Consider the following 14,521-nt stretch of genomic DNA (forward strand, 5'->3'; position numbering starts at 1 on the left):
TTAACTACATCTGTCCTGGATGCAGCTTGTTAATGGGCATATTTGAGTCCCTCTTTCTGAAACACAATCAGTCCAATTTAATCCTTTGGTCCAAAGCTTTTAAGCTCTATTCAAGGTAATTCCATCTGATTCTCTCCCTCTTACTAAATTCAGTCATTCGTTCCAATTTTTTTTTTTAGCTTCGGCCGTAATTCGAATTACGGACTATAATTCGTAATTTGATCCTCTCTCTCTTCTTGAATTCAATCCTTTAGTCCATATCTTTTGAGCTTGAATATCTAAAGTATTTCGAAATTTTTTGTCCAAATTTTATGGTCCAATTTTTTTTTTAGCTCTGTTCAAAATAATTCAGTCCGGTCCTCTCCATCTTCTTGAAGTGAAGTCCTTGTTACGATCTCCTTCAGGATGTATAAGCACGAAAAAGTTTACATTCTTTGATCAATCCGGAGAGGGAAAATAATTATAGAATTCTAATGACTTTACGTTTGTAGAATATTTTAGCTGGGGGACACTATTATTCCCAGACTGATATTATTAGCTTACATCCTGTAATTAGGGCTTTTTCATTTTTTTGTCGATTTCGTCTCTTTTTTCTTTTTATGAAGTGTTTTTTCTTTTTGTGAAGTGTTTTGATGGTTTAATGAATTTTTATGAAGTGTTTAATGGCTTTATCCCTCTGTCTTTTCTTTTAACTTCCAGGTTCAATCAGCAAATTCAATTTTTTACTAAGTAGCAGAAAAATTAGATTTTTGTATCAGAGGCAACCCTGTAGCGTTGCCTATAGTAAAGGCCATACGGCTCCAATGTTTTATTATTATTATTTTTTTTCCCAGAGGCACTTCATATGGAAGGGGTCGTCGTAGAAACTTCAAAGGGCACTCATTCGATTGGAAATTGAGAGTTCTAGTGCCCTTTTTAATAGTCGAAAATAATTGGAGGGCAACTAGCCCCCCTCCATTCCCGTCATTCCCCCAAACACATCCAATCAAAATTTTGAGATAGTCATTTTGTTCAGCGTAGTTGAGTTCACGATAGAAAATATATTTTTGAGGAGGACACTCCCCCACAACCCTCAGGGCAAGGGTTTTAAGTTATACCCTGGAGGCATATAAGGTTTTTATAGAAGGCGTTGTCGTAGAAACTTCAAAACAGGTTCATTAGATTGGAAATTCAAAGGACTAGTGCCATTTTTAATATTCGAAAGTTATTGGAGGGCAACTAGCCCCCCCCCCCCCCTTCACGCCCATCATTTCCCTGAACACATCCAATAAAAAATTTTGAGATAGCCATTTTGTTCAGCGTAGTTGATTTCCAGATAGAAGATATGTTTTTGAGGAGGAGACTCCCCACAACCCTATGGCCAAGGATTTTGACTTATGCCCTGGGGCCATATATGGTCTTTATAGAAAGCGGTGTTGTAGAAACTTCAAAAAAGGCTCATTCGATTGGAAATTCAAAGGGCTAGTGCCCTTTTTAGTAGTCGAAAGTGAATGGAGGGCAATTAGCCCCTCCCCCCCACGTCCATCATTCCCCCAAACACATCCAATCGAAATTTTGAGATAGCCATTTTGTTCAGCGTAGTTGATTTCCAGAAAGAAAATATGGTTTTGAGGAGGACAATCCCCCACAACCCTCAGGGCAAGGGTTTTAACTTATGCCCTGGGGGCATATAAGGTTTTTATAGAAGGCGTTGATCGTAGAAACTTCAAAAAAGGCTCATTCGATTAGAAATTCAAAGGGCTAGTGCCTTTTTTAATAGTCGGAAGTGATTGGAGGGCAACTATCCCCCCCCCCCGACTCCCATCATTTCCCCAAACCCATCCAATCAAAATTTTGAGATAGCCATTTTGTTCAGCGTAGTTGATTTCCAGATAGAAAATATATTTTGAGCAGGACACTCCCCGACAACCCTCAGGGCAAGGGTTTTAAGTTATGCCCTGGGGGCATATAAGGTTTTTATAGAAGGCGTTGTCGTAGAAACATCAAAACAGGCTCCTTCGATTGGAAATTTAAAGGGCTAGTGTCCTTTTTAATAGTCGAAAGTGAATTGATGGCAACTACCTCCCCCCCCCCCACCCCGAACAATCCCCGAGACAAATCCAATCAAAAATTTTAGAGAGCTATTTTGTTGAGCGTAGTTGATTTACAGATAGAAAATATGTTTTTGAGGAGGACACTCCCCCACAACCCTTAGGGTAAGGGTTTTAAGTTATTCCCTGGGGGCGTATAAGGTTTTTATAGAAGCCGTTGTCGTAAAAACTTCAAAAAAGGCTCATTCGATTTGAAATTCAAAGGGCTAGTGCCTTGTTAATAGTCGAAAGTGATTGGAGGGTAACTAGCCCCCCCCCCCATGCCCATCATTCCCCAAAACACATCCAATAAAAATTTTGAGATTGCCATTTTGTTCAACGTATTTGATTTTCAGATAAAAATATGTTTTTGAGGAGGGCACTCCCCCACAACCCTCAAGGCAAGGGTTCTAAGTTATACCCTGGGGGTATATAAGTTTTTTATAGAAGGCGGTGTTGTAGAAACTTCAAAAAAGGCTCATTCAATTGGAAATTCAAAGGGCTAGTCCCTTTTTAATAGTCGAAAGTGATTTGAGGACAACTAACCCCCCTCTCACGCCCACCTTTTCCCCAAACACATCCAATCAAAATTTTGAGACAGCCATTTTATTAAATATAATTTTAAGTTCTGGAAATTAGGTGTTTGAGGATGACAATCCCCTACAGCCTTCAGGACAAGGGTTGTAAGTTATGCCCTGGGGGCATATAAGGTTTTGTATAGACAACATTGTCGTATAAAGTTCATAGACGGCTCATTTGATTGGAAATTGAAAGTTGTAGTTCAATTTTTAAGCGTCAAAAGATATTGGAGGGTAACCAGCTCCTTCCCCCCCTATACCCTATTTTCCCAAATGCATCCTATAAAAATTTTAAGATCGCTATTTTTTTAAAAATAGTTCAAAGATTATATAAAAAAAATTCCGGTGTTGACACAACCCACCAGGGCCCAGGGGCAGGCGTTATAAGTTAAGCCCTGGGGGCATATATGGGTCTTATGGAAGGGATGCTCGTGTTAACTTCAAAGAGGTATCATTTGATTGCAAATTGAAAGTTCTAGTTAAGTGTTTTAGAGTCAAAAGAGATTGGAGGGCACCTAGCCCCCCCCTCCACGCCCTTTTTTCCTCAAACCCATCCGATAAAAATTTTGAGATAGCTTTTTTTTAAACAATTCAAAGACCATACAATAAAAACTCAGGGGTCAACACGGCCCCCCAGGGCCCGAGGGCAGGTGTTGTAATTTATGTCCTGGGGGAATATATGGTTCTTATTGAAGGGATGCTCATAAAAATTCAGAGATGGCTCATTTGATTGTAAATTGAAAGTTCTAGTTAAGGTTTTTAGAGTCAAAAGAGATTGGAGGGCAACTAGCCCCCCACGCCCCTTTTCCCTACATGCATCCAATAAAAATTTTGAGATAGGCATTAAGTTAAAAATTTCTCAAAAGTCAAATAACCAAAATTCAGGTGTCGTCACCACCACCCCCCCAGGGCCCCGTAGCAGGTGTTAGAAGTTTTGCCTGGGGGCATATACGGCTCGTACGAAAGGGATGCTCGTATAAATCTCAGAGAAGTCTCATTTGATTGGATATTGAAATCCGGCCCTTGTTAAGAGTCAAAAGTGATCAGAGGGTAACTGGCCCCCCAAGTCCTTTTTCCCCAAATACATCTGTTAAAAAACTTGAGGTAGCCATTTTGTTTAAAATATTTCAAAGATATTATAGCAAAAATCCTTTACGTTTGGTCATTTCGTTAAAAAAAGTTCAAATGTCAGATAAGAATAACTCCTGTGTAGACACAGCCCCCCCCCCCCTCAGGGCTGGGGCAGGTGTTGTAAGTATTGCTCTGGGGGCATATATGGTTCTTATGGAAGGTATACTCGTATAAACTTCAGAGAGGGTTCATTTCAATGGAAATTAAAAGTTGTAGTTCATTTTCTCAGAGTGAAAAAGATCGGAGGGCAACAAGCGCCTCCCGCCCTCCATGTCTTTGGGCATGTCGGATGGATAAACCCATCCGATAAAAATTTCAGGTGACCATTTTGTTAAAAATAGTTCAACCATCAGATATTGAAACTCCAGGGTCGACACAACCTCCAGGGTCCAGGGACAGGCGTTGTAAGTTATACTCTGGGAATTTATATGGTTCTTATAGAAGGGATACTCGTATAAACTTCAGAAGGGCTCATTCGATTGAAAATAGAAAGTTCTAGTTCACTTTTAAAGAGTCAAAAGAGACCGAAGCTTAATCTAGTCCCCCCACGCCCTTTTTCCCCAAACCCATCCGATAAAAATTTTGAGATAGCAATTTTGTTAAAAATATTTCAAACATCAGATAATAAAAACTCCGAGGTTGACAAAAACCTATTTTTTCACTTTGATATTGTTACTTTGATACCAGTTTTGATACTTTGATGAACATTTGATTTTTTTTTTTTAAGTTTGATTTTGAAACAAGGAATTTTTAAAAACTTAAAAATTTTGCAATCAAAAACAAACAAAAATTAATTAAAAAAAAACTTTCCGAAAAAATAAGTTTTTCAAAGAAAAGTCTAAAACCTACTGCGTCATTGGCGCTTTACTGAAAACCAATTTTGTGACAAATATTTTCTTTTGTACTTATCTCTGAAAATAAACATTAAAATTATAGTAACTTTTTGAACTGATGAGCTTTCAGTAATTAATATCATTATATATTAAATATTCAGTTTCATTTATTAGCTCTTTTTAAAGTTGTTAAAGACGAATATAGTTTCCCTACAAACAAGTGATTGGATACTGCCTCATTTCCTAACTGTAAATAAAAACCAATAAACTGTAAAAATAAAAAGCACTTAACTGAAAACGGATTATATTCCAAATACTTTCTTTTCCAGTTCTTAAAGCATTGAAAATAAAAATACAATTACAGTGAAATAAATTCTTGAACTTATGGATCTTTCAACAATTAATATAATTATACATCAAATATTCTATTTTTTGTTGTTTATATTTTCCAAGACTGTTCAAGAAACATATAGTTTTCAGTAAAGCGCCAATGATGTAGTAGGTTTTAGACTTTGACAAAGAAAGAAGGAAATCATACCCAAATTCTGGTTTCTGGTGATTTTCGTTCGTTTCAAGTTAGATTTGTAAGTTCAATTTAAGTTTTACTTGTTTAGATTTATTTTTCGAAGATTTATTAATTTACATTAATATGTATTGTATGTTTGTTTGCATTGATTGTTTATTTAATTTCTGTTCGTTTTAAGTTTCATTTGTACTTCAATAGGAAAATGTTTTTTTCGTCTTAATCCTGATTTTCATACTCAATCTAAGCATTACTCACTTAAAAATCAATTCATTCACGTATATTATTACTTGTTTTATGGTTTTTTCTATGATTTTCTATTTAATTTCTTTTCGTTTTAGGTTTCATTTATTCTTTTATAGTAATTTCTGGCCGTGTTGAGTTTAAATTTTAACAGATATTTCTATCTGCTGAGCTTAAGTTTAAAACAGCCTTTACTTTTCTTTGAAAAACTTATTTTTTTCGGAAAGTTTTTTTTAATTAATTTCCTAAATATGGCTAACATTGGCTCTAATAATTGTATGCTCTAACTGATAAATTACACAAGTATGAATACTTTTTCTACTCCTTTGTTATTTTTGTCCCTCTCTTTTTCTTTACTTTAAACTATCTACCTTTGTCAGATTAAACTTCGTAAGAGTATCTCGTGTAGGTATATACCTCCTCTAGTTATAGCCACATGTGTGTACCTGTGTTTGAGGGCTGATCCCCCCCGCCTGAGGAATTTTTTAAACGCTAGAATGTGCAGCAACTTCGGTGTTTTGTCCTAAAACCACACCTCCCCCCAAACCCCTTATTCATGGCAGAAATGTCTAAGCAGATTAGTAGGCACCAAATCTGGGAAATTCTGGAATCTCTCCTTCAACTTTCTTTTGAAAAATCTTGTAAAATACTCACAAGATGTTTATATTGTTTTTGTAGAAAAGAGAAGGCTGTTGGAGTTACGCTGTTGAATTACGTCAACTCATCCTATTGAAATGAAAAGTTGGGTAATTGTTTCTTTGGTTGAAAGGATATTAAAATAAGCATCATCAAAATATGTAGATGAGGAACTAATTTTCATTAAATATATTTTAATTGAGAATGTGTATACCGAAAAAAATGATAGATCAAACAGTAGAAAAAAAGAAGAACATATTGAGAGAACCTTTTGTTATAGAAAGAAATGAAACTGATTAAAAAAAAAACAACAAGTTACGTTTCTTTACTTTTTTTTCCTGTTTTATCTTAAAAAAATTAACGAAAGAATTGAAAAACAAAACATTAAAGTTGCTTTAAAATCCCAGTTAACTGTAAGATCTTTATTAACCACAGATAAAGGTGTAACTTCAAAAATCAATTTATGTGAGGTTTTGCTGTTGAAGTATGCACCCAATTGCAAAACGTCTTGTGATTATCCTTTTCCCTTTCGTTTTCCTTTTTAGCAGTTATTTAGGTTTTTTCCTATTTAAATCAATTTGGTTTTTTTTCTTGCTGATTCGACTATTTTTTTGTGTGATCATGTTCAAATACAATTAGACAAAATCCTCTTTTTAGGAGAAGGACACATAGAGGAACCACTTAGTGACCTGGGAATGAATAACGAAGGAAATGAGGTACTCTTTTATTTTGTTCGTTTTCGTAATCGTCTTAAGTGGGTTCTCATGCATGTCTAGCCAAACTACCATTTGGCCAATGATTCAAATAAAAAAAATGGGTAGTTTGGCCATACTGGTTCCCAAGAATTAATTTGGTTGTGTTTAAAGTAAGCTCAGCCGGTAATTTTGGCCTATTCGGAAGCTAAAAAAAAAGGACAAATAAATAAATACAAAATTGAATAAATAAGCTATGCGATACCCAAAATTTTTGTTTGTGCGTCTAAATCAACCCCAGATAGTAATAAGATTTTAGTTCTATAACAGTGATAATTGTATGATTTTTCTATTTGGAGTTGAAAAAAAAAAAAACTCGACCGAGCATTTTTCATTCGGCAATTGTCAATGGCGGGGAATTTTTTGTTTTTACGTTGAAAATAATATGAATATAATATTGAAAATAATTGGCCCCTACTCCCTTTCTGCCAAGTTGGACATATATGTCCAGGCAGCACCTATTTCTGCGGAACATTTGGTGCTTGATACATCAAGTGTATTTGGTGGCAAATGCACCAAAATCACGAAAAAAAAGAATTGAGTGAAGTAGAAATATATAAATAAATACTATATGTTATCGTACACTAAAATTTTTAAAAATAGGCGCAGTATAGCTTTCCGGGCGGGAATCGTCCACTGGGGGAATTTTCCAGGTGGGGGCAGTCTAGAACCGTCCAGAGAGCTCCCATTTCCACACAGAATTTGGTGCTTAATTGTTGCAACTTACAGCCAAGAATCAGTTCCAGAGTTTGGAATTATGTGCTTAGTATTTCATTTTGCCAATCAGGAAGTTTCTTTTGTCACTGTATTTGTCATCTCTGCTTAAAAATGGCGTTCACATGCATTTCTTACTAGGCCTCCATGTATAAGCAAGTGGATGGCCAGACATTCAAATCACCGAAAAGGGGTATATAATGCAGATATCTAACATTGCTGCAATGCAAAGGGTATGGGTAACTTAATGGCAGCTGGCGCTAGTGTTAAAAAAATCTTCAACGCCATCTAGCATTGGATATGTTTTCAAACTGTGTGACTGTTTTTTTTTTTTGTATAAAAAGTGGGATCAGACATTTACTACTACACTAATTTTATCATTTATAATAATTATACCGATTGCTACCGAAACGCCAAATGCGTGATAGTGATGGTGATCTTTTTTCCGGCTGTAGCGAAAATTTTCACTCTAATATTTTACCCATGCTATTTGCTGCGATGTTAAAAAAAGATCTTGGGGAATAGGCGTATCTTGTAAGGTATTTGTTATAACGGTGATGTATATTTGAAGACAGTCCTTCTCTGTTTACTCAAAGTTCAATTTATTCAAACAATCAGTTCATGCTTTCACATAATGTTTATTAAACAACGTTAGTTCTAAAAGGGACATGTAATTACAATAAAATTTATGGTTATTTCATAATTTGTATTTAATGCTATTGAATTTTTGTCATAAAATAAAATTTTCTGAGTGTCATAGCTTTTAACAGGCAGCATTATTACCAAGACCGTATCCACGGGGGGGGGGGTTGGAATTTTTGTCGTAAAATGAGATATTCTGAATGCCATAGCTTTTAACAGGCAGCATTGTTACCATGGCCGTATCCATGGGGGTTTCAACCCCCCCCCCCCCCCAAAAAAAAATCCTGGATACGACCCTGATTGTTACGAAATTTTAAACAGAAGGATTTTACTAATAGAACGCATAAGTAACAACATTTTTTTAATCACCTTTTTTAAAAGCAAAGCTTATCCGTGGGGGAGGTAGAGAAAACAGACCACTGAGAAAAAAAGAACTATGCCACCAATACCACCACAATAATCAATAAATCGATTATTAACGTTCCCTAATACCCCCCGCTGCTCGAGTCAACAGAAAATCACACCATAAGAACAAGCTTGAACCAGTGTACTGCAGGACAACTCGTTTTGATTATTCAGTCGTTCCGTTTTTACTGTGCGATAAATCGTACTTACTGTTTATTATGTTGTTAAAGGTAGCGTAAATTAGCTGCGGTAATAGAATTTGGGGCCAGGAAACACACCCCGGGAGATCATATTACTCTCCGTCTCCAATTTTACAAACAAAAGTGGATTTGGTACCTGGTTAGCCATCAGCTCCGAATAGACATTAACATCCCAGCCGTAACTACGATGGCATTTTTTATTAAATGAATCTTGAACCTTAAATAGATACAAAAAATATTTTTGTCTCCTAAAATTATATATCGTCATAATGCCGCATAAAAATATATAATAAAAAAATACATATTCTGCAAATTAATTCCTTAATAGTTTTTCTAAATGAATGTGGATCGACATCACTTTTTAAACTATTCTATTTTTGAGTGCCTCTAAGTACATGGAAATGAACGCCACCCATTGTGCATCCTTCATGAGGGCTCTTTTCATTCATGAAAATATTTTTTGAAGAACTGAAGACAGACTAGCACAATCATCAAATTTATCGGTTACCAAAAAATTGCTCAGCTGAACATCTGTATTGCATACCTTTTGTTTGTGATTCAGATTGAGGCGCGAAAGTGTAGCTAGACATGTATGTGGATGTTCTTATGTCTTAGCGACGTCTACTTATCTATGAAATTCTGCCTTTTGTCTTTTTTTTTGTTTCTGATGTGTGTTGTTTTTCCAGAAAAACGTATTATACAATAACGTAAGTCTATTTTTCTAATGTTTTTGTGTGAAATATTAGCGTTTTATATATAGGTACAATCTTTTTCTGATTAAACTTTAAGTTAAAAAACCTTTTTCTGATATCTATTTCGTGACTACTTCCAATTTTAATGCATTTGGGAAATAAAATAAAATTATCGAGGCTAAAATCAAAAACATATATAAATATATGTATGTATATATATATATATATATATATATATATATATATATATATATATATATATATATATATATATATATATATATATATATATATATATATATATATATATATATATATATATATATATATATATATATATATATATATATATATATATATATATATATATATATATATATATATATATATATATATATATATATATATATATATATATATATATATATATATATATATATATATATATATATATATATATATATATATATATATATATATATATATATATATATATATATATGGAAATAATCTATATCAATATAATAGAAATGTACTCCTTAGTATACGCTAAAGGCTGGACAGATAGCATTGTCCTGGACAGGATAGATTGGATAGGGTAGTATATTTAAAGTTAAAATTGGATATATTATATATATATATATATATATATATATATATATATATATATATATATATATATATATATATATATATATATATATATATATATATATCCTATATCAAGTATAATAGAAAATGTTCTCCTTTTTGCCGTATACGCTAAAGGGCTGGACAGATGTAGCATTTTTAAAGTGAAAATTGGCTATATTATTCAATTTGGGCGTATTTGTATACAAGTTTTACAACTAGGATTGCTTTCTGTTTTAACGCTCATTTTGAGCTTTTTTTAAGGCTGAATTTGAAATTTGAGGTGATTTTTCTATATACCGGAATTTTTTCAGTATGAGATTTGTAGAATTACTTACTAGCTACTTGATGGCTTGGCCTAGCAAACCGTCTTCAAGTTTCCATGTCTTAGAGATTTAAATAATCTGTCAAGAATTCGCTGGCTCTTCTTAGAAAAAAAAAAATGTCTTTATCATCCGCACGTGTACGCTTTGAAAACGATACAAAAAAAGGCTACGCATGCTAGCCCCTAAGCGCGACACTTTACTTGTCCGAAAAGAAACTACCGTACGGGAGCTTCACTAAAATATTTTAAACGTCAACTGAAATAAAATACTGTTTCTTATTTCAGGATGACAAAGTAGAGAAGATAATGGTTTTGCCGAAATAAGAGACAGCAATTTTTTTAATCTGGTGGTCAAGAAGCGCAACTGTTAATTCGTATCTTAGCTTTATTTCTATTGTTCTCGTTTTGTTGGCTTTTTTATATTTCTAACATTAACATTTCTTATCTATAAATTATTTTTTATCTTATTTGCATTTGAATTTTAGGTGTTTTTAAATTATATTTACACCAAACTGACCTAGCTCTTAGAAAAGTGAAATTGAAGAGGGCGATAGTAACAGTTGTGTTGTATTGTTTTGAAGTTGTGTTTATGTTATCAAGTTGTGTTTTTAAAGTGGTCGAAGTTGGGTCGTCTTTGACAGCCAGGCTCTCGGTAATGCAGTGACATTCCTTGCTTTGTATTTCCAATGGCAAGTCTGTCAGTAAAAAAGGAAGTTGAAGTTCCTGCTCGTAGTTCTTTACTACGAGCCATGACCTCCAAGCCATGTAGTTTTTTCACGATTCGTTTAGTATCATTAATAAATCATACTTTATGTAAACTAAACTAAAAAAAAAAATAGGAACACAATCCCCTAACGCTATATGCGGTTGGTGATTTTCTTTTCCCCACTAGCGCCACTGTCCGCTTTTATAATTTCCCCAGGCTCTTCGCACCAAATGAGATTCTGGCAATCCGATCGGTACTTGTTAATTAAACGAAACATACCCAAGAAGTGGTTAGGTTAATCCTAATAAGATATAACCTTTAGTTTATATAATAATGTAATTTGGGCTATATATTTGCACAATAGGTGTGGGGGCGGGGTTAAAGTATTTGAACAGCATACCTAACTACCCCTCCCCTCTAATGTAATAATACCTTCCCCCCCCCCCTCATACTTTATATAAATAAAGTATGCTTTCTTCAATATGTAAGTCATTTGAGGTACCCATCTTATACAATTATCTACACTTAAATTAAAGAAAGAAAGAAAGGGGGAGGTTTTAGAGGTGTTTTAGTTATAAAAGTGAATGCAGTGACCATATATAAAGCTAATACTTTGTAATTAGTATAAGCTACGACGAATTAGCATCACCTACGACGGTATAGAAGAAACTTTTCCAGTCTTTCTCGGCGAGGAAAAAACAGAACATATTCATTCATGGAATTGAAAAAAACAAAACAAACAATTTTGAATATTAATGTAAGTGCAAGCACCCAAATTTACTGTTGAGCTAAAAAAAAAACAAAAAAAAAAAAAAAAAAAGTTCAAGGCTCTGCTTTCTGGGCCCCACAATTTTTCAACAAGAAATATTTAAAAAAAAAAGATTCAAGAAGAAGCCTTAATTGGTTATGTATGTCTTAGCATTAGCTTTACACTAATTCTAGTAAAGACAAGAAAAGATAAAACTGAATTGGTATTCAATGACTCTCTTATTATTATTTTTGGGTCATTTGCAAAACTTGAAAAGGTTGCATAGAAAAGTTTAAAGCGGAAAGCCTATCAAAATGAGTCTGAAACTTAAAATGAGTTAATGAAATAGTTTTTTTAAGGCTACATTTGTGAAAATTTCATATGCAGATTTACTATTCCCTTCTTTTCATTCAAAGAACAAAAAAAACAACACTTGAGCGCAAAATCTTGAGAATAAGCTGGTCTTCAAACCAGATATGTACATAAGGGAAATGGCTTCAGTTCCTTATTCCATTGGTTATCCTGTTAAAACAAAGCACGATTTTATCCACCACGAAGAAGTTTTGATTTTCAACTGACTAGGATTAAAATCGAGTCTATCCAAATTCAGAGCCGTGAACTTCACAGCTGTTTCAGACGAAGTCACCCTAGCTATTTGACTGTTCTGGAAATTCCATTCTGATTCCCAATCAGGTGCTATTGGAGCATTTTGTTTGTTTGTTTTTTTTTTCCAGTAAAAGTCAAATCCGATGAACGATAATTGCTTTCATTAGGCCAACTTCACCTGAAGAAATGAAGACACCGAAATGCGAAAATCCTACATTCTGGCTTGCTTCCCTCACATTGTGTGTTCGAATTCTGCAACTCTGGTTGGCTACGGTAAAGCTACAGTCAACTTCAAGCGCTTTACATTCCACCATCAATAGTGATACTCATCTACTCTAAGCACTTATCCTGGAGTTCTAATACAACTCTAGTGGACTTTTAGCTCTTGTAGCAATGCAGATTAGGCTCTTGGTCATATTTGAAACACGTCGGGTACTTTTGTGAAGCTCAGCATATGTTCACTCTCACAGCTCAGGGTCGGAATACCTGTTACTGTAGACAATATCAATGCTCAGTTGACAGCTACTTTCACAATCAATGGGAAGGGAAAATTATCGTAGCCTAAGGCGAGTTTTATTAAGTCGATTTCAAAACCTATTTTACTGATGTGGGGCGCTAAAGTAGCAATTCCAAAATGTGCACATACCGCTCAACCCATAGAGTAAACATTTTCTTTTGATGAGAGAATTAAAGGCTTGTTTGTTTGAGAAGCCAGCGGAAACTACTGTTGAAAACTACGAGTGAGGTCAAGCCGAGTCGTTGTTGCGCTGGATTTGCAATCCTTTGCGGGGCGAGGGTTCGATTCCTGGTGTAGCCAGTTATTTAGTTTGGGACGGGGGACAGTGGCGTGAATCTGTAAGCTCAGCCAGAGTAGACCCAGCTCTAAATAGGTACCTGGAGAAATTTGGGGAAGATAAGCAGGAATGGTGTGCGAAAGTACAGGATGACGGGCCCCCGACCCCCCATTGAACATCCTGGCTGAAGGGCCACTAAACGGAGATCAACACCACCGATTTGGACTTTGAGTCCAAAGCCGCATCCTTTATCCGTGGGGAGTGAAGCCGTGGATATGAGGACATGTCTCCATTACGTAATATTCAGGCAAAATCGGCCGAGTGCCGTATCAATGACAATAACTTTACGAGTAAAAGATTTTTACTTTCCTTGGAAGATTGAATTAAAGCTGATCTTCCACATATCTTTTGGGATCCTCCTCTTTCAGATACCATTTTTGAAAGTGCTACTGAGCTGGCGGGATCGCTCGTGAATCTGAAGACCAGTGCTAAGCTGCTGCATGTGAACCAAAGAATTGATAGTCAAAATTTCCAGGCAAGATTTGGTTTTCTACGCTGGTCAACTCAGAAAATTGTCTTTCCACGCTTGCTCCAGAATGGGGAAATGCACACAAACGAATCAAAAACCTAAATAATTCATGAAATCTACTATTAGCATAAATAGCCAATACAGCGGTTAAAGAGAATAGCTGTTGATTTTAAGAGGCAAACATTAAGAAAACTGGAGGCGAGAAAGTGGCATAGGCCTACAGCCTGAATTCTTATATTCCTATATCCCAACTCTCAGATCCTAAGGAAAGTTTTTCGTTATCTCAGAAGGATATTCCGATTCTGATATCATCTGCCGCTAATTCTTCGGTTCATTACGTCATCTTTCAGTTCAGTCTCACTTCCTCCAAGAACTAAACCAAATCATACCAGCAAGAAGACTGTAGTGTCAACCACGCGATTCAGGGCAGTCTCTGCGTTGACTCCCCCGAACAGTTGACTCCATTTCTCATTTCCTTTAATAGCTCTACAAAATAATTCTAACACAAGCTTGAACTGCTCAACCAATTTCGTTGTACGTTTGCAGTGATTACGCCAAGGTTTGGCCCTCAATATTTGTCACTGAGATTGTCAAAGCTATGTTGGACAGGTTGTAAAACAAAAAATTCTTGATCTTTCACTACAACAGGCTCATAAAACATTTGAGTGTTATCCTCGGTGGCTTCAATTCACAGAAATACGGTGGGGGGGCAAAATATTTTTTTTTCAAAATGTCTGAAAAAATTTATTTATCTTCCGAGGTACC

At 35.0% G+C, this 14,521-nt stretch overlaps 1 protein-coding gene across 3 annotated transcripts in view; it reads left to right on the forward strand.

Annotated features, from left to right (window-relative positions):
- The window catches only part of LOC148955922 (uncharacterized), a 63,494-nt gene extending 52,666 nt beyond the window's left edge, over positions 1-10,828 (forward strand). For 2 of the 3 annotated variants that reach the window (XM_089093211.1, XM_089093227.1), the window contains 2 exons: positions 6,671-6,729; positions 10,659-10,828. In XM_089093211.1, the coding sequence (XP_088949337.1) occupies positions 6,671-6,729; positions 10,659-10,697 (98 nt within the window). In that variant the 3' untranslated portion in view covers positions 10,698-10,828. The remainder of the gene's footprint in view (positions 1-6,670; positions 6,730-10,658) is intronic. The other variant, XM_089093218.1, reaches the window with a different exon arrangement.
- Positions 10,829-14,521: the final 3,693 nt, after the last annotated feature.

Source organism: Artemia sp. Qi Xiang Cuo, chromosome 1 (assembly GCF_049724085.1).
Source record: "Artemia sp. Qi Xiang Cuo chromosome 1, ASM4972408v1, whole genome shotgun sequence".
NCBI classification, from domain to species: Eukaryota; Metazoa; Arthropoda; class Branchiopoda; order Anostraca; family Artemiidae; genus Artemia; species Artemia sp. Qi Xiang Cuo.